The 27,998-nt window shown below is 42.3% G+C and overlaps 1 protein-coding gene and 1 pseudogene across 1 annotated transcript; both read left to right on the forward strand.

Moving 5' to 3' along the window:
- Positions 1 to 70: 70 nt before the first annotated feature.
- Positions 71 to 26,457, forward strand: LOC115202136 (PDZ and LIM domain protein 3-like). Its single transcript, XM_029766065.1, has 7 exons — positions 71 to 283; positions 4,510 to 4,661; positions 5,631 to 5,715; positions 5,882 to 6,069; positions 16,730 to 16,857; positions 24,876 to 24,987; positions 26,047 to 26,457. Exons 1-7 carry the CDS (start codon positions 83 to 85, stop codon positions 26,234 to 26,236), a joined length of 1,056 nt encoding a protein of 351 aa, XP_029621925.1. The 5' UTR covers positions 71 to 82; the 3' UTR covers positions 26,237 to 26,457.
- Positions 18,261 to 20,489, forward strand: LOC115202137 (alpha-(1,3)-fucosyltransferase 9-like; annotated as a pseudogene).
- Positions 26,458 to 27,998: the final 1,541 nt, after the last annotated feature.

Consider the following 27,998-nt stretch of genomic DNA (forward strand, 5'->3'; position numbering starts at 1 on the left):
CCCGGGTGGGGTCCCACCCCGTCCCACCCCCACCCCCACCCCCCACCATCACCACCACCCCTCCGCTAGTTTAAAAGGGTACATGAGTAAGTCGTCCCGCTGCTCTGTTTCTGAGAACCCGGCTGTGTTTGGGACACACACCAGTGCACTTCCAGCTACAGGAACAGAGACAAGGGACAGAGAGGGGGACATGCCACTGGACGTTGTCCTAAATGGCCCGGCCCCGTGGGGGTTCCGACTGACTGGCGGCAAGGACTTCAACCAGCCCCTCACCATCTCCAGGGTAAGAGAGTGTACCTGATACTTTTAGACTGAAAAGACTGACAATGGTTGGGTGATTGTGTGTTTACATGTTTTGCATATGTGATGTGTGCTCGAGCATCTTTGAGTGGGCCTGGTGCCAGGTGTTTGTGTGGGTGAGAAGGAGGCAGTAGTAGGGAGGTGTGTGTGTGTCTTCCTACAGAGAACACAGATGGTCAGATATACTCAACCGTTCCACCATTGTATTCTGTGTGTAGGGGATTATGTTGATCCGCTCTGTCTTAGCCTATGGTGTGCGTGTGTCTCTCACACCCCCCCCCATCCCCCCCTTTCTCTCTCTTACTGCCAGCATACTTTGCTCACCTTCCCTTTAACCTCTTGTCTCAGTTAAATAGCTGTGCTAGGATGAGAAACAGCAGGGAAGAGCTCTGTGTATTCAACCAGACTGACCAGAGAGTAATACTGCCAAAAGACTGCGTCCCAAATGGCAACATACAGTATGCACTACTACCCGGGCCCATAGAAATCTCGTCAAAAGTAGTTCACCATAAAGGGAATAGGAGGCCATTTGGACACGCACAGCCTCAGCCATTCCCTAACAGCCCAGATGCTTACAGTGAAAGACCACTGGATTGTGAATGTGTGTTTTGGGTTGTGTTAAACCGTGATACAGCAGGGGCCTTTCTATGTGGTGGAAGGCTGCGCGGCTGGGGGAACACACACACACACGTGCGTGCACACACACACACACACACCCGTGTTCCAGTAAATATCTGCAGCTTAGTTTGAAATAGCTGTTTGCATCATCTACTAGGACACACACACACACACAGCAGCTGAATGAACGCAGGCTGCTGGGAATGGGTTACTAGCTGGCGACCAAAGTGCAGTGTCCTGGGTAGGCATCTAGGTGGAGTTATTCAGAGAATGCCCTTCATTTAGCTCAAGTTAAGACATTAAACTGTATGTGTGTGAGAGAGATCATCGTCATGTGTTTGTGTTAACATTGTGTGTTTGTTTGTCTGTCTCTGTGTGTGTATATGTTGGAGTTTTGTATTTTAACGTTGGCAAGGTTGTGTGCGTGTAACCATAGGAGTATCAGTAATCCCTGTCGTGTATCTAAGTTTAGGCCTGGCACCAGGGCCGGGAGCTAAAAGAGTTAACGGTGAGATCTGTGAATCATCGGCCCCTAATGGCCACTACACACCTGTTGTGTGAGCAGAGAACCCGCAAGCTGATGAAGGGGAGGGAGGCTGGCGAGAGGGAGGGGCAAAAACTAGGGTCTCGGCCATGTCAGACGACCTTTTCAAAGGCACCGCAGGTAGCTGATGCCCCTAACCACAGATCTAGGGTCAGATTACCCTATCCCCAAGCCTAACCTTAACCATCAGGGGGATGAAGTACAATCTGACTCCGTTCGTTGTTTTTCAATATTTCTCCTTGATTGATTTAAATCTCCTCATGTACCCTTGACCCTGTCCGTGTGTGCCTTTGTATGTTCACGTATCCCTTCACAATCCACCCACTAGACAAGCTCTCGTCACTTTACTCCTAACCTCTCACAAAGCAGTCATTGATCCAAAGCTTCTTAAACCCTCTCTACGTGGTCTTATTAGCTCTCGTTCGAGGGGCTGTTCACTTGTAATGAGATTTAGCCACTGGCACATTCCTCTCGCTCGCAGAGCTTGAACCCCGACCTCGACCTTGTCTCAGCCATGTCTTCCCACGCCATTTTTTGTTTAAAAAAACCCAAAACATCCCCTTCTTCGGTTGATTTTGTTTCCAAGTGAAAGCGTAAACTAAACATCATTAATTGACGTCCATTGCCCGGTTCCAGCAAATGAGGGTGTCCAGGATGGAGGACAAGTGATGTTTAAATTAGCTGCGGTCGTGCATGTTTGGCTGTGACTGGAAGCTGAGTAGGGAAGAAACTGAGGGTTGGGTTCAGTAGTGTGTGTACCGTATAGCAAAACGAAAATGAGGGCTTCTTATTGGACAAGTTATGGTAGCAACTCCCCGTTTCAAACCATTGCTTTCTCCCTCCTGAACACAACCCAGGGGTCCATCCATGCAGGAGACTTTTGGAGCTGCTCCCAATTCGCTTCCTCGCCCTCCTTTTGGCCCTAACCCTTCAATGTTTGCAGATCTGAAGAGTCTGGATAGGTTCCAGTGTAGTGGAGGAGCTTCCACCATATTGATTTCACCTTACAGATCTGCAAACATTTAAAAGTCCAAATGAAGGGTTAGGGAGCGATTTGGGACTGACTCTTGGAATGGATAGGAGAGTAGTAAAAAGGATGCACACCACAGGGAGATGCAGATGGTTGTCAAGGAAAATGCCAAAGTTTAAATCGTGTAAATCACTCGTGTTCCCTCCACATCCCATGACTCTCTCATCCTGGGTTATTTATAGGCCCGTGATCCACGCTTCAATGTAACGTCTCCCCTGTGAGAGCTACAACGTTGCATCTGTGGAGCCTGAAACGCAATATGGTTCTCTTCCACCAGAGAGGAAAAGCCATCAGAGAGAGAGAGCGAATGAGAGAGAGAAATATTGCAAGGGGTGAGAGAGAGACACACAGAAAGAGAGCATTTGAAGTAGATGGACGAACAATAGGGAGAGTATTTCAAGTTAAAAACCTGGCTACTTTTGAGGTTTTAACTTCAATTGCTCTCTCTCTCTCTTTCTCTCTCTCTTTCTCGCTCTATATTTTTACGATCCTCTCCTGTATGTAACTCGTTACAACTTATAAAACCCAATCATTTCCGCCCGGCTAGTGTCCGTATTCCGTCTGTATACTGTCAATCGGCAGGACGAAACACGTGTTTACCTTGTCCACACAGAGAGATGGGGAAATAAACGGTTTGCACGAGCTGAAATACCAGCGAGGGCAAATGACTTTATATGCAGAGAGAGAGGTTTACCTCCTGACTTTATACACAGAGAGGTTTCAACCATGTACTCTGGAGGCCAGGACACTGTCAAGTAGACGGGCTACTAAAACAAACTGCAAACTCCCAGCAAATGTATATTTCAACTTCTGCATCAAAATCTACTTTTGAGTTGACTTTTGAGTTGGAGTTTTGGTATTGCTTCTTAATTTGTGTGAACATAAATAGCATATAGTTGTGGGTTGTTGTGCACAAAATTCAGCAACCCTATCAACACGGTTGGGTTGTCAAAATGTTGCCATAGGGTAATTTCATGAACAACCTTGTCCCAAATCTATATGCAACGTTGTGGCAACAACGTGTTAGGAGGAGATAGAATCATGCAATATGCATAACCTAACGTATCAATTTGGCCCAAAGAGGTTTGTTCAACTACAATCAGTCAGATAGATGGTGAGGTGGCACTGATATAGAGCAGGCCAACCTAACTACAGGCAGATGATGAGGTGGCACTGATATAGAGCAGGCCAACCTAACTACAGGCAGATGGTGAGGTGGCACTGATATAGAGCAGGCCAACCTTACTACAGGCAGATGGTGAGGTGGCACTGATATAGAGCAGGCCAACCTAACTACAGGCAGATGATGAGGTGGCACTGATATAGAGCAGGCCAACCTAACTACAGGCAGATGGTGAGGTGGCACTGATATAGAGCAGGCCAACCGAACTACATTGTGTTCATTCATTATGTATACATAGGACAGTACATCCATTTGATTATGATGATGGAGAGAGATGGGGAAGTGATACAGGGAGGGGACAAGGGAGGAAGGGATTGAGATGGAGATGGCATGCTTGTGTGGTGAGGTAAGAAGGAAAACCCCATGTTGTTTGTGTGACTACGAAACCACACAAATATGGCACACATTTCTGCCTGGCTAATTGTAGATTATTAACAGCGGCATACACCCGATCCTTACTAATCTCTCTCCCTTTCCTCTCTCTGTCTCCATCTCTCTCTCTCCGGCTCTCTCTCTCTGAATGATCGGGTTTTATAAGTCGTACTGTTATATATGGGAGAGAATCGTAAAAATAATACCTTGGCAGCAGCCGGGGTTCTCACCTCAAGCTCTCTCTCTTTCTTTCCATCTCACTCTCCCTCTCCCTCACTCTCAGTTCAGTTCACTTTCTAAGTATGAAAAGTGAAGACGTTTGCTTAATTCACCAAAGTAAACGAAGACAACACTAATAACAGCAACCATTATTAGAATAATTTGTGACAATGGAATTAATAATGATCAATCTCATGTGTCACCCCTCTCTTTCTCTCTCTCTCTCTCTCTCTCTCTGGGCAGATCACTCCGGGCAGTAAGGCGGCAGTGGCCAACCTGTGTCCTGGTGATGTCATCCTGGCCATTGAGGGCATCCCGGCGGAGGACATGATGCACTGTGAGGCCCAGAACAAGATCAAAGACGCCGTCTACCAGCTCATCCTCACCGTCCAGAGGTCGGGTCACACTGTGGGACACTCGCATACAGATACAGACATGCATACGCGTACACACTCACCTGATACGTACACACACACTGGAGACATACACACACACACCCGCACGCATGCACGCACATTAACATATACACACACACACACACACACACACACACACACACACACACACACACACACACACACACACACACACACACACACACACACACACACACACACTGACATGCACACATTGATGCCCACCCCACATACAGTCCTCTCACGTAAACACACACACTGACATGCACACACTTACACGCACAATTTAATGCACAAACACACACATCTCACATAAACGCACACACACTAATACTCACGTGCAGACACAGTAATACTCTCACAAACACACATACACAAATACACACACGCCTCTCACAGAAAAGCACACACCATTACAATAGAGGCGTGTGTACAAACATCAGTGACACAAGTGACTACCGATGAGGTGAAACAAACTGTCACTGGTTGGGCATATCCTATGACACACATAGCTAGTCAAACACACATTCATGTTTGACTAACTACAGAACTTACTGTACTTGATGAATCCCAAGATCTCTTTAATACCACAGAACGTTCCATCTTATGTAGAACGTTCCAGAGCTGGCGAAAGACGATTTCATACCCAAGAACTCCAAGAGAGGAGATCCACACAACCCCACACCCACTCTCTAATACAGACACACTTCTACATGCCCACGCACACACTCACACAAGTACTCTTTCATACACACACACGCTTTTATACTGTTCACACACACACCAAAGGAAGTCAATGAAGTTGGGTTTGATTTATGAGTGCTCAGTGTACTGTGGCCCAGCTGCCATGTAAACCAATGTTCGGTCTGTGGTCATAATCGTTTCACCTGCGGTCGAGGGGAGTTGACAGGGAACTCTGTTTGATCATGACCTGTTTCTTGTTCCCAGACCAGAAACCAGGCTGTGGTCGCCTCAAGTCACGGAAGACGGGAAAGCCAACCCTTTCAAAATCAACTTGGAGGCTGAGCAACAGGTGAGAGAGGGAGATAACGTGTGGATCTAATTAGGGGGGGGGGGCTGTGTGTGTGCGTGCATAGCTTGTGTGTGTGTGTGTGTATCTGTTTTAGTTGTGTGTTTGTGTGCGTCAGAGAACATCACATAAGTCCTCCTTGTCTTTTTCTCTCTCTCTCTCCATTCAGGAGTTCAAACCCATTGGTACGGGTCACAACCGCAAAGCCCAGCCATTTATAGCTGCAGCTAACATCGACGACCATCGCCAGGTGGTGAGCACAGCCTACAACACCCCCATAGGCCTCTACTCCTCAGGCAACATCCAGGACGCCATGCACGGACAGATGAGGGGCCTGGTCCAGGACAAGCCAGAGGGGTGAGTTGGCTGGCTGGGTTGGTGAGATGGTCGGTGGGTTGTTGGGTGGGTGGGTGTCTGTCTGTCTGATTTCTATCTGTCGTCATGGTGACACCAGTATTGCTGTATTAGCTTCCACTGTCGTCTTCTCTGATAGCTTCTGTTCATTTGTTTCTGCCAGAGTTTGGCTATTGTAGCTAGCGCTGTTCTAAAACATACGTTAAATGTTATGTCAATGTACTTTTAAATATATACAGTGCATTCGGAAAGTATTCAGACCCCTTGACTTTTTCCACATTTTATTACGTTCCAGCCTTAATCTAAAATGTATTACATTATTTTTTCCCCCTCATCAACCTACACATCAACCCCCATTATGACAAAGCAAAAACAGGTTTTTAGAAATGTTTACAAATAAAAAACGGAAATATCTCATTTACATAAGTATTCAGACCCTTTACTCAGTACTTTGTTGAAGCACCTTTGGCAGCGATTACAGCCTTGAGTCTTCTTGGGTATGACGCTACAAGCTTGGCACACCTATACTTGGGGAGTTTCTCCCATTCTTCTCTCCAGATCCTCTCAAGCTCTGTCAGGCTGGATGGGGAGTGTCACTGTACAGCTATTTTCAGGTCTCTCCAAGATGTTCGATCGGGTTCAAGTCCGGGCTCTGGCTGGGCCACTCAAGGACATTCAGAGAATTGTCCCGAAGCCACCCCTGTGTTGTCTTGGTTGTGTGCTTGGGGTCGTTGTCCTGTTGGAAGGTAAACCTTCGCCCCAGTCTGAGGTGCTGAGCACTCTGGAGCAGGTTTTCATCAAGGATCTCTCTGTACTTTGCTCCGTTCATCTTTCCCTCAATCCTGACTAGTCTCCCAGTCGCTGCCGCTGAAAAACATCCCCACAGCATGATGCTGCCACCACCACGCTTCACCGTAGGGATGGTGCCAGATTTCCTCCAGACGTGACACTTGGCATTCAGGTCAAAGAGTTCAATCTTGGTTTCATCAGACTAGAGAATCTTGTTTCTCATGGTCTAGGAGTCCTATAGGTGCCACTCTACCATAAAGGCCTGATTGGTGGAGGGCTGCAGAGATGGTTGTCCTTCTGGAAGGTTATCCAATCTCCACAGAGGATCTCTGGAGCTCTGTCAGAGTGACCATCGGGTTCTTGGGCACCTCCCTGACAAAGGTCCTTCTCCACAAATTGCTCATTTTGGTCAGGAATCCAGCTCTACGAAGATTATTGGTGGTTCCAAACTTCTTCCATTTAAGAATGATGGAGGCCACTGTGTTCTTGGGGACCTTCAATGCTGCAGAATTTTTTGGGGTACCCTTCCCCAAACCTGTGTTTCGACACCATCCTGTCCCGTTGCTCTACGAACAATTCCTTCGACCTCATGTCTTGGATTTTGCTCTGACATGCAATGTCATCTTTGGGACCTTATATAGACATGTGTCTTTCCAAATCTTGTCCAATCAATTGAATTTACCACAGGTGGAGTCCAATCAAGTTGTAGAAACATCAAGGATGATCAATGGAAACAGGATGCACCTGAGCTCAATTTCGAGTCTCATAGCAAAGGGTCTGAATAATTATGTAAATAAGGTATTTCTGTTTTTATTTTAATACATTTGCAAAAAAAAATTAAAACCTGTTTTCACTTTGTCATTATGGGGTATTGTGTGTAGATTGATGAGGGAAAAATGTATTTGATACATTTTAGAATAAGGCTGTAACGTAACAAAGTGGAAAAAGTCAAGCGGTCTGAATAGTTCCAGAATGCACTATATATAAAATTTACATTTTTTACACTTTATTGAGACAGTATGGAAATCAGAGGAGGATATAGGAAGTCTTGTATCCTCGTTTTTCAGTTCCCAGGACGTCATGTGGATCTCATTAGCCTAGCTAGCAGATATATGGGGTGTCACCGCAGTGCATGTGTTACCCAAGCACACAGGAATGACTTTTTCCCTGGCTTTAGCAGGAGCTGTTTCTGATCGAGACATAAATCATGCTAGCCGAGGTTCACATCAGCCTACAGTGTACAGTTCAGTACAGCGGCTCTTCACTGTTCCTATTTTGATCAAGTAGTGCAGTAGAAACTAGAAAGGATACGTTTCAGTAGAAACTTTTGAGTGCTCTTAATAGTGAGGTCCAGTGAGCACAAACTGGTTGACTCAACATTGTTTCTATGTTTCTACCGAAATGTGTATGTAGAATGTGTATCAATGTAGCAAGAATGGTCCACACTTGGAGATAATACATGACAACTACTAGAAATAATAAAACAAAATGAAACATCTAAGAAGCCAGGCTTGGTATTTAAAGCGGTTTTTGAAAAGGCTTTTGATAAGGAAAGACTATTTTATTTTTAAATGCCTGTATTTTTTCAATTTTGGTGATTCTCTTATGAAATGGGTAAAAGTTATGTATAGCAACCCCAGGTGTAAAATGGTACATAGCAGCTACTTCTCAGAGTTTTGAATTGTCAAGAGGAGTTAAACAAGGGTGTCCGCTTTCACTATATCTTTTCGTTATGGTCATCGAAATGCTAGCTATTAAAATCAGATCAAATAACATTAGAGGGTTAGAAATCCAATGCTTAAAAACGAAGGTGTCCATGTATGCCGATGACTCAAGTTTTATATTAAGTCCGCAAGCTAGATCCCTGCAATGTTTCATTGAAAATCTAGATAACTTTTACGGACTCTCTGGACTAAAACCTAATTACGATAAGTGTACAATTTTACGTATTGGATCTTTAAATAAATACAACTTTTACATGACCCTGCAGTTTACCTATAAAATGGGCTGACAGTCAAGTAGCCATACTTGGTATTCATATCACAAAATATATAAATGAGATCTCCACAATGAATTTCAATAGAAAACTGCAACCATGGACAGGGAAATGCCTGTCTATTTATGGAAAAAATGCACTGATTAACTCCTTAGTCTTATTTCAGTTTACTTATGGCGCTGCCTACTCCTGATTTAATTCATTTTTCAAAAAATATGAGCAAATAATATTTAGCTTTATCTGGGATGCTAAACCAGACAAGATAAAGCGTGCCTATCTATAAAATGAGTATGAACCGGCAGGGTTGAGATGATTAAATATAAAAGCGCTAAACCTCTCTCTAAAAGCTTTACTTATCCAAAAGTTTAACTTTAACCCTAAATGGTTCTCAAGTAGATTACTAAGAAAAGCTCATCCATTGTTTAAAAATGACCTTTTTGCCTTTGAGCATGTTGCCATGTCTCATTTTCGATTAATTGAAAATAATTTTTTCCCCCCCAAACAAGCATTGCAAAGCTGGCTACAATTTAAATTTCATTCCCCTGAAAAGATAGAACAAATATTACAAAAAATATTATGGCTGAACTCAGATGTACTGGTTGATAAAATACCTGTATTTATGGAAAAGATGTTTGAAAAGGGGATTTTGTTTTTAAATGATATTGTAAATTGGAATGGTACAGTTATCATAATTATATGGGAAGGTCTGCTCAATCCAAGATTACAATCAAATGATTACAGCATTATCCCAAAAATGGAGGAGGTAGGTGGCAGCGGGAGGAGGTAGGGAACTGGTCTGTCTGCCCAATATAAAGGATCAAAACTGGCAGAGGAATAAAAATAGCATAAATAGGAAAGTATTCCAGTTTTATTTGAGGACCAGGATGTTGACAGCTGTGCCATACAGATTGGAAAATAGTTTGGAAGAGATGTTTTATGTATGGATTCTATGGTACAGGGTGTATGAGTTGATATATAAAACGACGCAAGATTCAAGACTTCGTGCTTTTCAGCTAACATTATTGTACAGAATTCTTGCCACCAACAAAATATTGAATATTTGGGACATACAATCATCGTAGCTCTGCAGATTTTGTTGTGAGGATACAGAATCAATAGACCATTTGTTTTGGTATTGTTTTTGCGTGTGTCTGGTCTCAGGTTCAGGAATGGCTGAAAGTGTGTAACATTGATCAAACATTTTCCCTAGAAATAGTATTGTTGGGAGACCGGGTCAGTCAATTACTAATATCTCAGTAAAAGTATTTATCTTCAACTCGCAATCTGTGGATTCTATTCGATTAGATAGATTCAAATTGTATGTTAAATATCACAGCATAGTTGAAAGATATATGGTGCCTAGAAATCCGAAGAGGATGGGCCGAGGGAAGCTGAGGGTTGGGATGTGGAATTGGAGAAAAGTAGGAGTGGAGTTGCTGGGTGGGGGATAGAATGACGGTGAAATATAAAAGTAAAACAATAAAGTCAAAATAAAACAAAACTAAAAGTAAGTTTGAATGACACTGAGGGGCAGTGTTTTTACAGCTAATGCATGTTTGCCTGAGGCTGATGCCGCGCAGGTGTTTGTTCACATGCATATACACACACTCTCATTCAAATACACACACACGTGCACATACACAGACACACACACATGTAAATAGTGCCATACATGTACTCAAACATATTCAGTCGGCATATTTTGTTGTCCTTGATTTTTTCTGTTTTCCGTTTGTTCGTGCATTGGCGGGGGGGGGGGGCTTGGGGGTGGGGAATGTAATAATAAAAACATTCTCGGGGGGGGGATCTTGGATGGTTGAGGGGCAGCTCTTGGGAAACTGTGGGGGGTATCTTGGAGCGCTGGTGGACTGGGGATTGGGAGCTTGGCCGGTGGCTGATAGGTCGCTGGTTCTGGTTCCCGTTTTTGACCTTGTGGGAGATTTATCAGCGTGCTCTTGAGCAGGGCGTTGGCGCCGGTTGCTTCTGCGGGTCGCTCTGGATGGGAGTCTGTTAGATGACTGAATGAGGAGGAGATGTTGAGCTGATTCACTGCAAGTAGATTGTATGTTTTATATTCAATATAAAAATATATATAGATATATATCAGTGGAGGCTGGTGACTTGGAAAATTGAGGAGGATGGGAGACCCCCGGTATAGGCACGGAACACATGGAGACCACAAAGTGTGTTTAAAAAATTGTCAAAGACTAATTATTTTAACCTAAAGCATTTAATAAAGACATTTATAGTACAATATAATGGGGAATGAGAAGGCTAATTAGTGTTGGAAAGGGACCACAGCAGTGAATGAATTAGGGTATGAGGCATGAGTTGAGGTGTTCAGAGGCTTGAACAGTGCAGGACAGGATTTTACTGGGAAGACAAAAATCAACAACACAAGACACTTCACAATTAGACAAAAGAGCTAAGAATGAGTTAGTCCAAGCAAGGAGTAAAATCTTTGATGTGTTAATGGGATCGTGTATGTGATTGACTCTACATACAGTAATGAGAGAAAATTGATAGGGGTACTCACAGTGCTCAGAAGGGAAACATTCAATGTGCCAGTGGATGAGCGGGCACATGAGACATCATGTAACCCAAGAAACGTTCCTGAATAAAGCCCTGATCATCCACATACCTGACGATAACTGACAGCTGCAAGCAGAATGGTGGCACCATAGAGCCCAGAGCAGTGGAACAATTTTTACCCACTAGGGCCTGGAGTTTTTCCTTATATGTTGACCCTATAAGGTATGACAGTGATTAATCAGCTGTAAAAAAGTTTTATATGGGCTATGATGGGAGCAGTTTTTCCTAATCAAGTCACATGGTTTTAAAAAACTCCTTATTTAGACAAGATTAGGAGGGGGATTTCCTCTACCCAGACACAGACAACAACTGATAGACAATAGAAATCACAGCGCTGAGCTTGCTTTATGCATGTTTGCATCATGCAGGCCTATGCAACTGTAGGCCTTATAAATTGATTGATTCATTCCAGTGAATCATTTTGGATTAAAAACGTGTAGGCAATCTAGCCAGCCCAATGTTGAATATAATCAAAATGTTATCACTTTCACAATTTCTCCTGACACACAAATGGACTATAAATACATAACGTTACCAATTTGTTACCCTGACCAGATGGACAGGCTGTATGCAGCTGTTCTTATTAGTAGCATACAGTTGATCAGACAGAAAAAGTATTGTTTTCATCCCATACAGCATGTCAGATTTCTAATGTTTAGGTGTAGCCTAGGCTGCTGCAACATTTATGTCATGAGTTTTTGCTTGTGTCTGTGAATATGTGTTATCATCTTTGCTAAACAAATACCGGAGGAAAGTGCAAAGCCTACTTGAGCGCATGAGAAAAAATGTGGTTAATCTCTGGTTAATCTACATTTAATGGATGATGCGATGGAAGCTATCAAATCATTTGCAATTGTTTTCGAAATCTCAGAAAAGATGTTCAGCATGTAAAGAACCTTAACGTGCATTTACAGGTGTCTTGATAATAGGCTCCCTGTTAACCAGCTATACATTTGATACTGAACACTCTCACCTTTTCATCCTTCTTCATGAAACTGATCTCAGGCAGAGGTCGACCCTCGCTTTCAATTCGCAACTTTTCCGTGTACCCCAGAGAATGAAAGGGGTTCTTCAACAAAAAGTCCACAACATTTTCGTCAGCATTGGCCATTTTACCATTCTGGCGGAGAAAACTGCACACTCGCGCTGGTAGCTAGCTAGCAAGGCAAATGTAAATACATTGGACTAACTGGACACAAAAATAAAGTTCTAAACCCAAGAAAACAATGTATAATATACCTCCTCCATCTCCTGTAATTTGAAAAAAATAATTTGAATTGAATAATGTCCCAAAAATGCTCAACTATCACTCTTCACTCTTAATCTCTATCCAACAATGTCACCAAGCTTCTCAACACATAGAACCCCCATAATGCTCTGTGGCTCAATCCCAATACAACACACTAGGTTCAGTATCTGATCCCACATCTATGATTGGATGGACAAGATGTCAGTTCATACTGTAAAAGCTTTGATTGGTTGGAGGATATCCTCTGGAAGTGGTCATAATTACCATGTATGTCTATGGAAGGGAGGCCTACGAGCCTCCTCTGTATTGAAGTTAATGTAGCCAGAGGAGGATGGAAGCTAGCTGTCCTCCGGCTACACCATGGTGCAAGCACAGACAGTGCTGTTGAAGTTACTGTAGATCTTCATCGCAAAACAGTATATTTTAACCAATTATTTGGTGATATATTAAAATAATTAGTTTAGTTTTATCTAAAAAGGATAACTTTTTTAATGTTGTACTATTTTTATATTTATGACATTTTACTGAGGAGGATGGTCCTCCCCTTCCTTCTCTGAGGAGCCTCCACTTATTTATTTATATATATATAGAGCCAGATTGCGCTGTTCTGTGAAAGGAGTAATACACAGTGCTGTACGAGATCTTCAATTTCTTGGCAATTTCTCACATGGAATAGCCTTCATTTCTCAGAACAAGAAAAGACTGACGAGTTTCAGAAGAAAGTTCTTAGGTTCTGGCCATTTTGAGCTTGTAATCGAACCCACAAATGCTGATACTCCAGATACTCAACTAGTCTAAAGAAGGCCAGTTTTATTGCTTCTTTAATCAGTACAACAGTTTTCAGCGGTGCTAACAAAATTGCAAAAGGGTTTTCTAATGATCAATTAGACTTTTAAAATGCTAAACTTGGATTAGCTAACACAACGTGTGCCATTGAAACACAGTAGTGATGGTTGCTGATAATGGGCCTCTGTACACCTACAGTTGAAGTCAGAAGTTTACATACACCTTAGCCAAATACATTTAAACTCAGTTTTTCACAATTCCTGACATTTAATCCTAGTAAAAATTCCCTGTCTTAGGTCAGCTAGGATACCACTTTATTTTAATTACGATTGTGAAATGTCAGAATAATAGTTGAGAGAATGATTTATTTCAGCTTTTATTTCTTTCATCACATTCCCAGTGGGTCAGAAGTTTACATGCACTCAATTAGTATTTGGTAGTAGCATTGCCTTTAAATTGCTTAACTTGGGTCAAACAATTTGGGTAGCCTTCCATAAGCTTCCAACATTAAGTTGGGTGAATTTTGGCCCATTCCTGCTGACAGAGCTGGTGTAACTGAGTAAGGTTTGTAGGCCTCCTTGCCCGCACACGCCTTTTCAGTTCTGCCCACAAATTTTCTATGGGTTTGAGGTCAGGGCTTTGTGATGGCCACTCCAATACCTTGACTTTCTTGTCCTTAAGCCATTTTTCCACAACTTTGTAAGTATGCTTGGGGTCATTGTCCATTTGGAAGACCCATTTGCAACCAAGCCTTAACTTCCTGACTGATGTTTTCAATATATCCACATAATTTTCCATCCTCATGATGCCATCTATTTTGTGAAGTGCACCAGTCCCTCCTGCAGCAAAGCACCCCCACAACATGATGCTGCCACCCCGTGCTTCGCGGTTGTGATGGTGTTCTTCAGCTTGCAAGCATCCCCCTTTTTCCTCCAAACATAACGATGGTCATTATGGCCAAACAGTTCTAGTTTTGTTTCATCAGACCAGAGGACATTTCTCCAAAATGTATGATCTTTGTCCTCATGTGCAGTTGCAAACTGTAGTCTGGCTTTTTTATGGCAGTTTTGGAATATTGGCTTCTTCCTTGCTGTGCAGCCTTTCAGGTTATGTCCATATAGGACTCGTTTTACTGTGGATACAGATACTTTTGCACCTATTTCCTCCAGCATCTTCACAAGGTCCTTTGCTGTTGTTCTGGGATTGATTTGCACTTTTCGCACCAAAGTACGTTCATCTCTAAGAGACAGAACGTGTCTCCTTCCTGAGCTGTATGACAGCTGTGTGGTTCTATGTTGTTTATACTTGCGTACTATTGTTTGTTCAGATGAACGTGGTACCTTCAGGCATTTGGAAATTGCTCCCAAGGATGAACCAGACTTGTGGAGGTCTACAATTTTTTTTGTGAGGTCTTGGCTGATTTCATTTGATTTTCCCATGATGTCAAGCAAAGAGACACTGAGTTTGAAGGTAGGCCTTGAAATACATCCACAGGTACACCTCCTATTGACTCAAATGATGTCAATTAGCCTATCAGAAGCTTCTAAAGCCAAGACATCATTTTCTGGAATTTTCCAAGCTGTTTAAAGGCACAGTCAACTTGGTGTATGTAAACTTCTGACCCACTGGAATTGTGATCCAGTGAATTAAAACGTGAAAAAATCTGTCTGTAAACAATTGTTGGAAAAATGACTTGTCATGCACAAAGCAGATGTCCTAACCGACTTGCCAAAACTATAGTTTGTTAACAGGAAATTTGTGGAGTGGTTGAAAAACGAGTTTTAATGACTCCAACCTAAGTGTATGTAAACTTCCGACGTCAACTGTATGTAGATGTTCCCTTAAAAATCAGCCATTTCCAGCTACAATAGTCATTTGCATCATTAACAATGTATTTCTGATCAATTTGATGTTATTTTAATGGACAAAATATTTGCTTTTCTTTCAAGAACAAGGACATTTCTACGTCACCCAAACTTTTGAATGGTAGTGTATATAAAAAAAAGAATGGTCCACCACCCAATGGACACCCAGCCAACTTGACACAACTGTGAGAAGCATTGGAGTCAACATGGGCCAGCATCCCTGTGGAATGCTTTCGACACCTTGTAGAGTCCACGCCCGATGAATTGAGGCTGTTCTGAGGGCAAAAAGGGGTGCAACTCAATATTAGGAAGGTATTCCTAATGCCTTTTGTACACTCAGTGTATATATACATATAAAGCATATTCAATCCATGTGTAGTATTATTGGCCTGTAGATCTCTTTCAGCAAATTCTGGTTAGATGACTTGGTATTCTGGCTATGGGTGGTGGCTATAAAAAGAGCTGTGTAAACGAAAGGCGTCTGCACACTCATGCTTCTTCACACCATGTCATCTCTAACCTCCTCTCTCCATTCTCCTCCCATCCATTCTTCCTCTCTGTTTTTCCCTCTCTTCACTTCCTTTTATGGACGTCTGCTGATGCTTGTGTTGTGTGTGTCTCTGTCAGACCTGAGTTCAAATACGATTTGAAATCTTTCAAATACTTTGAGCGCTTGCTCTAGCCTGCCTGGAGTACCACATGGGTGGGGTTTGCCATTGTGGGACTATTTTATTGGTCCATTAAGCCAGGAAAGCTCAATAAAGCACTGAAAAAGTATTTGGAAATGATTTCAAATAGTATTTGACCCCAGGTCTGGTCTCTGTAATGTCTGGCGGGCCTCCTTTGACCTGATGCAGCCTATGATAACCAAAAGCCTCAGGGCCCTGGAGTGAGAGTGCCCCAGCTGGCAGGCATCATTTCCCCCCATGACTTACAGCCCGTCCCTAGACCTGGAGCTGGGGAGTTCTGGACCCCCAGGGCTCAATACGACTCTGATGTTAAATCTGATATGGAGGATAGTGTTGTTATGACTACACTGGTGTCTGCTGGGGTAGATGAACAGTGCTTTCAATGGTAGCCGCAGATCTCGGATGGAACAGGTGCAGCCGATGTCGATTAAACCAGCCCCTGGCACATCTCTGATTCAGAGGGGTTGGGTTAAATACGGAAGACACATTTCAGTTGAATGCATCCAGTTGTACAACTGACTAGGTATCCCCCTTTCCCTTTTTTTTCCATCTCCACAAAATGTGGGATATTTTTGTGTGTGTGTTTGTGTGTGCTGCATCTGTTAATGCTCACCTCTGTATGTCTGTATATTTTTGCTCATCTGTGTGTGTGTGTGTGTGTGTGTGTGTGTGTGTGTGTGTGTCTCCCTCTCTGCAGTAGCAAGACGCTGACCTCCATCGAGGAGTCTGATGTGTACCGCATGCTCCTGAAAGACCTGGAGGAGCCCCAGGAGCCCCGGCAATCAGGTTCCTTCAAGGCCCTGCAGGACTTTGTCGACAGCGACGGTCAGTTCTCCACTAAGTAACTTCTCTTTCACTATGATATGGGTGGGTAATGATATCATCATTCAGTGTGGATTCCAGGCTATAATGCTGCAGTCCCGCACTCAAGAAGAGCTTCACATTTGCATATAATAACGTATTCTTTCTCAATGAGACATATCAAGGACAAACCTGTCGGTGTTCAAGTCATCGTCAGTGTGGGTTAGCTCTCTACCACTCACTCACTTCAAGACCTATAGTTTCATTAAAACCTCTAGCTATCAACATCACATACATTTTGACCCCAAGAAAAAAACTATTGGAAAGAGCCACAATCAAAATGAAGATATCACTTGAAATCAGTATTTTGTTGGGCATTCATTTTATAAGACAAAGTAGAGGGAGATAATTCAGAATTCACATTGTTCTGATCTTGAAAAGTGGGTATACAAGGAGTAAACTCTATATACAAATAAATTAGTAGTGAACAGATTACGTCTAGGCTTTGGTTCAGCAGGCTGACACAGTCACTTTGAGTGGTACTGATGTACTAGATAAGGCCTATGAACAAAAATGTGGCATATCAAGAAGCTGATTAAATAGCATGATCATTACACAGATGCACCTTGTGCTGGGGACAATAAAAGGCCACTCTAAAATCTGCCACAGATGTCTCAAGTTTTGAGGTAGAGTAGCTGTTGCCAGAGAATTGAATGTTAATTTCTCTACCATAAGCCACCTCCAAAGTCGTTTTAGAGAATTTGGCAGTACGTCCAATCGGCCTCACAACCGCAGACCACATGTATGGCGTCGTGTGGGCGAGCGGTTTTCTGATGGTGATGGTGGGGTTATGGAATGGGCAGGCATAAACTACGGACAACGAACACATTTGCATTTTATTGATGGAAATTTGAATGCACAAATACTGTGACAAGATTCTGAGGCCCATTGTCAGGCTCATTTTTTTAATGGGTCTGACCAACAGATGCAAATCTGTATTCCCAGTCATGTGAAATCCATAGATTAGGTCCTAATTTATTTATTTCAACTGACTGATTTCCTCATATGAACTGTAACTCAATAAAATCAATGAAATTGTTGTAAGTTGCGTTTATATTTTTGTTCAGTATATAATATATACCCAGTCGGTTGCCTCGTCACAAAAAAGAAAACTTTAGGCAGGAATTCTCAGTCCTCAGATTTGCTTACGCAAAACTTATTTGTCCAGTCAGACCTGTGACAGACTAGTGTTGTCTATTTTTACTTCCTCCCAGGTGCTAGGTGGTTTATTTGCTCATTAGTGTCTGATTTTGTCAACTATGCACGTGGATTTCCAACTCTAAACCAATCTTCAGTGGTAAGCAATGTTTTATTTTCTCTCTCAAACCTCATTTAACTACACAAACTCATATTATGACTCTAGAGACTGGCTGTGAACAAAACATGATCCGTTCTAAAGTCCACCATTGTAAAAGACCAATGTAAACATAAACCTGAATGTCGAATTGAGTTGGTTGAGGCAACCTGCTCTGAACAACCTATAGTGTTTAAGATACGATAAGATAATGACTTACTTCAACGATACCGATTTTACATGGCACTGACTGACAAGTAGACAGTTTCTTATTAATGACTGTCATTGTGTGTGATTGTACTGTAACAACTAAAATAACCTGTATGGACAGCTGCAAGGCTATCCCTGAACTTATCTGTGAATTAAATGTAATGTGTATCTATGGTATGAAATAAAGATTTAACATAATTTAGGTTATCAATTATAATTAAAAACAATTCTTCCTTTTTACAGGGCAAAAATGTCATCAAGAACAGCAGCTTCCAACAAAACTTTGATCTCTGCTCTAGGGCTTGTGGACTCAGTGATAATTATGTGTAATTTACTTGGAACCAACATCTATTGTCTGTCCATCCAGATTAGGAGAATCGCCATCCTTAGAACTGAAAATAGTTACTCTATTTAAAAAACAACAACTGAAGAGTCTATTGTCTTGGTGTGGCTCTGGCCAATTGGTGTGACTTTTGAATTTAAACTCTGCGGTACCCTGTTCAACATCAATGGCTGCGTCCTGACAGACAACAGATCCCTTTACGACGAAGCGGACGCTGTCATTTTCTTTCACAAAAGCATCAGACAGACTTGCCCTGGTCTCCTCGTCCAGGTTTTCAGAAATGTATCTGGTATCACATGGAATTACCAACAAATAACAAAAAAATACCAGGTCTGGGAAAACCTCTTCAACCTAACAGGCTGACTACACCGCTCGCATGCGTGAGCATTGCAAAATAAATGTAGAAATCTATATTATTAAATTATTGCACCCACATTGCTCGCGCACGCCAACAAGCGTCTGCATTGCCAAGGGCTAAAATAGAAGTCAGTTCTATTTCTGATGCAGATCGTGCTGCAAGTCCTGCCTCTCCCATCTCCTCATTGGTTTATAGAAGCAGGTACCCACGTGCCATCTCCTCATTGGTTATACCCACGTGGGTGACTGAAAGATGAAATAGGTCGGTGGCGGTAATGTAATTTATGAAAGTTGCCAATCGCAATATAAAGTCAAGAGAAGAAAAAGCCTGGAAGGAGGAGAGATGACTAGAAACGATTCGGTTGACCATTTCATGTGTGGATTAATTTGTGGAGTAGAGGACCTTGTGCATTTCAGGTAAAATAACAACTCAATGTTTATATCCCAGGACAAATTAGCTAGCAACAGCAAGCTAGCTAAATAGGACAAATTAGCTAGCAAGTGCAAGCTAGCTAGCTAAATTGCCATAAATGTTTAATGCTATTCGACCTGTCCCCAAATAAATACAATTAGTTCAGAGTTTGTTTTGATATTTTAACCTGCATGTCATGATCGTGTTTGGTGTGGGGGGACAAAATACATTTATGCACAATGGTTTGGGTAGCTGGTTTGGGTTCCGTGTAGTGCGAAAAACAAATTAACCACCATGAAGACTGAGAGAGATTTTGTGCTGCCCAAGAAAGATAAATTAGTTTGCTGGATTGTGAGCAATAATAACCCTTACACAGGGACATCAGTCCGAGAAAGATATTATCAGGCGCAGTAACACAATTCGGGCACTGCTTTTACGGGGCGTTGTTTGAAAAGCACAGAGTATTACACGACCATCACCAGCTGCAAGTTCTACCTCTCATCCGAGAATTCAATCTACAGAGACTACATCACGGAAAAGGTGAACAGAACACTTGTGGCAGGAACTGTAACAATAGTATTGGGCCCGTCTAGACAGAACCACGAAGACTTTATTCCTGCGGATTCCTTTATTCATATCAATGACTTCCCGAATGCAAAGGCCCTGGCGGACTTCCTCCTCCAATTGGACAAGAACGATGATGCGTACATGCGCTACTTCATGTGGAGGCGGTACCTCAATGCCATGCCCCACCTGGTGAAACGCTATGAAGAGTTCATTCAACCCATCTGTTGTGCCTGTGAACACATGGCGAAAGATAAGAGATATAGTATTGTCCATGACCTCTCCAATAAGTTTTTTGTTTGAGACATTTTCCATTAGCTCTTGATTTGAACACATCAGAGGAGGATGGTGGGCTGAGATATAGGAGGTCGGGCTCTTCGTAATTTCCAGAATGGAATGAGCCCGTTTTATCCACCCACCAGCCACCACTGGAATATATGTGTAGTTTAATGTGGTTTTAATCTAGTTTTATATAATGCACATTTGGAGACTGACTTTTTTAACATCCAATGAAATTGCAGAGCGCCAAATTCAAAATACAGAAATAGTCATAATAAACAATCATAAAAAATACAAGTGTTATACATCGGTTTAAAGATTAACTTCTTGTTAATCCAGCCGCTTTGTCAGATTTCAAAAAGCTTTACAGCAAAAAGCATACCATGCGATTATCTGAGGACAGCGCCCAGCTTACAAAAGCATACAAACATTTTACAACCAAGTAAAGGAATTACAAAAGTCAGAAATAGCGATAAAATTTATAATTTACCTTTGAAGATCTTCATATGGTTGCAGTCACAAGAGTCCCAGCTACACAATAAATGTTTGTTTTGTTTGATAAAGTCCCTCTTTATATCCCAAAAACTCTGTTTTGTTGGCGGGTTTTGTTCAGTAATCCACTGGCTCAAAGGCGGTAAAAACATGCAGACGAATACATCCTAATAGTACTGGTAAAGTTCGTCGAAACATGTCAAACGATGTTTATAATTAATCCTCAGGTTGTCAATTGTTTAAATAATTGATAATATTTCAACCAGACAATAGCGTATTCAATAGAAAGGAAAAACAAAGAAGGGCGCACACTAGGTCACGCGCGCGAACCAGCACTGCATGATTCTACAGTCCACTGACAAAAAGGTCTCATTCTTCATTTTTCAGAAAACAAGCCTGAAACGATGTCTAAAGACTGTTGACATCTAGGGGAAGCCATAGGAACTGCAATCTGGGTCCTAACCCATTAGATACTCTATAGGCATTCATTTGAAAACTACCCACATCAAAAAAATCACACTTCCTGGATGGATTTTCCTCAGGTTTTTGCCTGCCATATCAGTTCTGTTATACTCACAGACATTATTTTAACAGTTATGGAAACTTTAGAGTGTTTTCTATACAACTCTACCAATTATATGCTTATCCTAGCTTCTTGGCCTGAGTAACAGGCAGTTTACTTTGGGAACGCTTCTCATCCAGACATCGAAATACTGCCCCCAAGCCATAAGAAGTTAATAGGTTATATTTTAAGTGGAAATCAGCTATTGAAACAACAACAAAGCGTCCTCCCTGCCCCTGTTTCAGTAAAAAAGCTGAGGGATATGGGGCTGGAGAATTTGGAGCTGTGCTACAGATGGGGCTGTGCTGAATTTTCTTTTACATCTACAAAGATTTTAAATTCAGATTTTTTAGGGGGTGCTGCAGAACCCTCAGCACCTCTACCTCCCGCGGCTATGGATGTAGCATCTGCAGATTGCCCCTTTTAAGAATTCACTCATGTGAATCTGTACTGAATAAAACTGTGGACTTTTCTCTATCTGCGTCTAATGTCTTACTTGTCACTCATATGACTGTGGAGCAGAATATCTCTGTCAGAACAGCCATGTAAATATAGTCCATAAATGGTTTAATCCTTTTCACTTTTTAGGCACATCTTTTTTCCCTGTAGGCCAAAATAGCAGCATGTATTAGTTACACATTAGTCAAACATAAAAAAGAACATGGTCAAACAGTGTGTTTCTGAAAAAAGATTCTGCAGACATTACACAATAACTGAATCTGTTGTATTGCCAGTGGTGATTTTAGCATGTAAATCTTGGTGGGGCAAACAAAATACAATGTGGGATGCATGCCAGCAAAGCCACTACACAACACTAAACAAGACATTAGTTGCACTATAACGGTGACAAACGGTGCCCACAAACTGTTAGGGCCTACATACAGTACAGCAGTCCCAGCACCTTACCACTGCTACACCTGGCTATCAGTGGAGCCTTGTCTGGCAGCGAAACAGTTTATTCAGCCTCATTTACCGTCTTTTAAAAAAAAACAGCTGATATGGCTGACTTGCTTAAACAAATGTGGTTTCTACTGACAATTGAGATGTACAAACTATGGCATAAGGGGACGACAAGCGGATAAGAGGCAATCCGTAATTTCGATTAAGACATTAATGAGCGAACGACCTACGGACGTAGTCAATATAACTATTTGTTCAGCACTTTTGAAATGTACAGCGACAGAAATCAGAACATGGACCATTCTTACAGTGTGCTCCCTGTACAACAAGTCAGAACCATAGGATAAATAACGGGGGCATATAAACAGACAATGAATGCAATATTCAATGATTACATTTCTCTAAAACAGGTTATAGGCTAAAGGTTTTGTGTACCACCAAGTTAGAACACTTGGTGAAATTTTAGGGTGAGGCACATTGAACGTCATTTGGGTCTTTGCGTGTCAAAAAGATACACGTCATATAACACTGTTTGACGCGTTAAATAAGCTTTTAATTTATCACATCAAATAACACAATTCTAGGGGCGGCAGGTAGCCTAGTGGTTAAAACGTTGGGCCAGTAACCGAAAGGTTACTGGATTGAATCCCCGAGCTGACAAGGTAAAAATCTGTTGTTCTGCCCCTGAGAAAGGCAGTTACCCCACTGTTCCCTGGCCGCCGAAGACATGGATGTCGTTTATGGCAGCCCCCTGCACCTCTCTGATTCAGAGGGGTTGGGTTAAATGCAGAAGACACATTTCAGTTGAATGCATTCAGTTGTACAACTGACTAGGTATCCCCCTTTCCATATCATAGAATGTTGTGTGTGCTGTACAAAAAAAGTTTGAAAAACACACCGGCCACAAACGATGAGTTTACAATACCAGGTTGGTGAAAATAGGGTGAGGCACATGGGCTACTAACAGCTTATTTAGTATTACTTTCTTAGCTACAGTATACATATCTCCCTGGCATATTACATCATTTATGCAGCAGCATACAATACATTTTTGGACTCACCTTCTGAAGGTGGCGCGGCCTTGTGAGGGCAAATTTTGTTATCAAACTTTGTCATCAAAGTCTGGCATTCTCTGGATTTATGGTGGGAACTCTGGGGGGGGGGGGAACACACAGCCACTCCATTGAATAGCAGGCTAGTGGTTGCTTTGCAATGCTCGCAGTTAGCCACTGATTCCTTACAAACCACTCATTGTTGAATTTGCGATTTCCAACTTGTGTAATCTTTATGTTCAATGGCCGATGAGCACCGATAGGTTTTTATCTAATTTCTCTTCATTTTTTCTCTTCATATGACAAGGATTAAAAATGATTTGCCAGTAGATAGTCGACTTGATTCATGATGATGACTGCTAGCTAAGACTTTGAAACTAAAATGTTGACATGATCAGTCCAATCAAAGCTACTGTACATATAACGTGATTTTACATAATTTATCTGTGGCCAATGACCTTGAGCCTTCTTGGAAGGGCACTTGTAATATAACTCTATGGCAGGACCCAAAGGGTTGAAATTTTGGATGTCTATGCTTACTAAGGACTTAAACTTGGCGATTACGTAGTGTCCCCATGAGTGACAGAACACTGAGCTAATCACGGCGCAATGCTCCTATTTTCTGCTGGCTCGCACCACCACCGCAGAAAGCACTGAGTTGGGCTAAAACATCTGCATTTTGGAGCTGCCTCACTCAAGAAAACAAAAAAGAGACCATGTTTGAATGCGGATTTATTAACTCAATGGTATATACTTTTTTCTTTTACATTGCTTGCAAACTGATATGTAACACGTATTAATGCCAAAATAACATGCAAAACAGGCAAGCCCAAATCATTTTATATTTATTTATTTTGCTAAAAATGTGGGGCTCAAAACAGGTGGTGGTACTCTGCCCCACCTTCCCTGAATGACAGGTCGCCACTGTGTATTGCACTGTATTGTTTGGGTGGGGGGTTCAATGCTGGTGAATATACAGGAAGTGTGCAATAGATTGAGATGATGTATCCGTGCATGCAATATACTGTGCTAAGGTGTCATCATCAATATACTGTGTTACGGTGTCATCATCACATACTGTGCTATGGTGATATCATTAAAACACTGTGCTATGGCGTCATCATCAAGCTCTAACTCTCTGATTCAGAGGGGTTGGGTTAAATGCGGAAGACACATTTCAGTTGAAGGCATTCAGTTGTACAACTGACTAGGTATCCCCCTTTCCTCCAATGTACTGTGCTATGGTGTCATCATCAATATACTGTGCTATGGTGACATCGTATCTGTGACATCATACAGTATATGTCTCTAATGCTCTGCTCCCTTTTGTATTTCAATATTAAAATTATTTAATATCCTTCATGTACGGTATGCTCCTAATTTTAATAATTTGCTTGTGACTTGTATTCTGTGTCACAAATGGTAACCTATTCTCTATGTACTGTATTGACCAGCTCGAAGTAGAGCACTATATAGGGATTAGGGTACCAATAGTGTGTGTCCCATGTGTTGTCCAGGCACTCGCCCCATGGTGACGAGGACAGTGAGAGCGCCCATGACTAAGCCACCGCCGCCCACAGGAAACCTGCAGAAACTGCCCCTGTGTGACAAGTGTGGAAACGGGATTGTGTGAGTACTTCGAAGACAAAGCTGCTCTGAGAATGTCAAATGAAAAGTTGGTACTGAGTTGCACCCATTTCTTTCAATACTTATTATAATAAGAAGAGTTATAGCCTGAAATCCAGAACCTGTTTTGAGATGACACTCCACTCCTTTTATTCTGTGTCATTCCAAACACAGGAGGCTGCTGAGGGGAGGAACGGCTCATAATAATGGTCGGAACGGAGCGAATGGAATAGCATTAAACACGTTTGATGTCTTTGATACCATTCCAGCCGTTACCATGAGCCAGTCCTCCCCAATTAAGGTGCCACCAACCTCCTGTGTTGCCGAACAGTATCTTTCTTCTACAGAGAGTTTGCTTAGTTGTCTTGATCAAAAGTGTTTGGTCAGATAAGGAGTGGCAAGGAGTATAATGATAACAGAAACAATCTGGTACCCAAGCAAGAAGAGTTACACCTAAAAAGTTCTGCCAAAAACGAGTTGCCACTTAAAGGTCCAATGCAGCTGTTTTTTTTAAATCTCATTATCAAATCATTTCTGGGCAACAATGAAATGTCTTACTTTGAGGGGAAAACTAGCTGTTGAGGTTTGGCAGAGAGGTTTGGAACTCTGTTGTTGGTGGTCACCAGGAAAAAACCAGGCCAAAACTCCATCACACTAAAACAGGCTGAAATTTCAGGCAGTCTTTTTAAATAGCTCTTACACTAAAAGGGCATTATCATAATGCTCACAATTTGACAGTATTATTCCAACCTCATAGTGTAGAAATGTACACTACCGTTCAAAAGTTTGGGGCCACTTAGAAATGTCCTTGTTTTTGAAAGAACAACTCAATATTAGGAAGGTGTTCATAATTTTTGGTGTACTCAGTGTACTTTGAGTGGTTAGATAAGGGAGGCAGCACTCTCCCAAATCATTAATGTACTTTTGTAATCTGGCAACCCTGCTCCAGCTTCCCCTCCCCCAACCCTAACCCTTAGTGGGGGAAATGCTAAACTGACCCAAGATCAGCGTCAGCGGTAACTTCAGCCTACTCCTGTTGTTACCTCTGTTGTTCTTCTATAGGGGCACAGTGGTGAAAGCGAGAGACAAGTTCCGCCACCCTAGCTGCTTCGTGTGCACCGACTGTGACGTCAACCTTAAACAGAAGGGCTACTTCTTCGTGGAGGGCCAACTGTACTGCGAGACCCACGCTCGAGCCCGGACAAGACCCCCGGAGGGCCATGACCTTGTCACTGCTTTCCCCTCGGCATAGGACCCTCCTCACACAAACACGCACACACACAAACACACGCACCATCCTAAAAATTCTGTCTGCCAGTGAGGCACCATTGATTGTAACTGTTAGTATCTGTGTTCTCCTGTGTTCTATTGTCTGTTTGCTCTGTTTTGCACAAATCATGACAGTGCATTTGTTTGTGAATACACTTGCATGTATACAATTCTCTTCCTTCAAATAAAGGGCTTTTGACTTCATGTTGTGGAAATGCCTCATATTGTCTTTCTCTTCATCCCTTTCCTGAGCTGGCTGGCTGACTGACAGGCAGACACACTAGATGAAGTGCTGGCACGTCACAGTGTCACAGAGGGCACTGAGAGTCTCTCAAGGGGGACGACGACGAGGAGCTGTGAATGTGTCACCTTCCCCGGGTCAGCTGTTCTTCCTCACAGGGTGTCACGGTGGGCATAAGGGGTACTGTCTGTTTACGACCTGGGATTTGGCGTCCAGCCAGACGGCGAGCCTCAGTGAATGAGTTGTAAGGTCAGCAGGCGTTTGGGTGACAACTGAAAGGGATGAACGCGAGGAAGGACAACTGTGATTAGACAAAAACTAGTGAGATACAAAATGTTTACATGTCTTCTAACAGTTGAGCTTGTCATATAACTACTATGCGCATGAGCGGATCATTATGAGATTGTGAGGAGTCATGTTGCTGAAGTGAAGTGAACCTAATCCATGTCGCTCGCCTACACTATTTGAACCTTTATCCCGAAGAGACTATACTTTCCCCGAGTGTTCAGTGGCCATCCCAACAGCTGTGTGGGTGAAGAAATGAATGGATATGAAGTAGTAGTCTGAAAAGACACGTTGGTCCTGGATGTGTAAATTAAGCCACAATAACAGTCAATGACATTTTGTTTTGCGTGCTCTTTTCAAAAAGGTTAACTCAGAGAGGTGTTATGTTATGAGGTAAGTTGACAGTGATGTAGCCTATATCCCTCCACCAGTTGTGAGAGGCCTATAAAAACAGGGCCTGGCTCCAATTAGCACCCCAAAGAACCCAGCTAAATACCCCCAGCCCTTCGGCCCAGTGAATCAGACTATGAAACATTTTCTTTCTCTGAATACTGTATCTTGTGTGACTTTTGTAGGTAACTTTTCCGTTTTCACACATTTAGGTGGGCTCAAGTGTCACGTCCCTCTTTTTCTAGATAATGCCAGATGTTTTCTCAGTGGGGCAAAACATCATAGACATTTGACAGGGTGAGATCACAGGTAACTTGATCCCGTTGGCTGTAACTGTAATAGGAAAAGGGCACCTTGGCAAGAAGTCTGTATTACAACATGGCATTACGGAGAGTGTTGGCACACGATACAACAGCCCAGTTGTCCATGAAACGTTGTAAATAGGCCTACTATAGAACAATATTTAAGTTGAAGCATACAGATATTTCTGAAGAAGATACTAAGTATATTTATAGATAAGACATGACTTGTTAATTAAAGTGGCAAAAGGCAGTCTCAAAAGGCTCACAAGTCCCCCAAAATTGAAAAGTGTGTAAAAATGGTATGAAAGAACTGTTGATGACTACATCCAATCAGAGTTTAGCTCAAATTTGAGGGCCCTCAGAATTCCGGTTACCATGGTAACCTTGCTGATTTATTGGGGAGGACGAAGTTTAGTAAATCTTGAAATGAGCTGCTATTATGAATTTGCATTTTGAACGTGTCATGTAGCTACAAGCAAACGGAGTTCCTGCAGAGGGTAAGTTATGATTTATTTACCTTTTGACCA

The sequence above is a fragment of the Salmo trutta genome, chromosome 11 (assembly GCF_901001165.1).
Source record: "Salmo trutta chromosome 11, fSalTru1.1, whole genome shotgun sequence".
Classification (NCBI taxonomy): domain Eukaryota; kingdom Metazoa; phylum Chordata; class Actinopteri; order Salmoniformes; family Salmonidae; genus Salmo; species Salmo trutta.

What these genes read in the sequence shown, in the direction of transcription:
- LOC115202136 (XM_029766065.1), top strand. Translation starts at nt 83, where the DNA reads ATGAGTAAGTCGTCCCGCTGCTCTGTTTCTGAGAACCCGGCTGTGTTT. An exon ending in CTCATCCTCACCGTCCAGAG is followed by an intron (nt 4,662 to 5,630) that starts GTCGGGTCACAC and finishes TCTTGTTCCCAG; the next exon opens with ACCAGAAACCAGGCTGTGGT. An exon ending in AAGTGTGGAAACGGGATTGT is followed by an intron (nt 24,988 to 26,046) that starts GTGAGTACTTCG and finishes GTTCTTCTATAG; the next exon opens with GGGCACAGTGGTGAAAGCGA.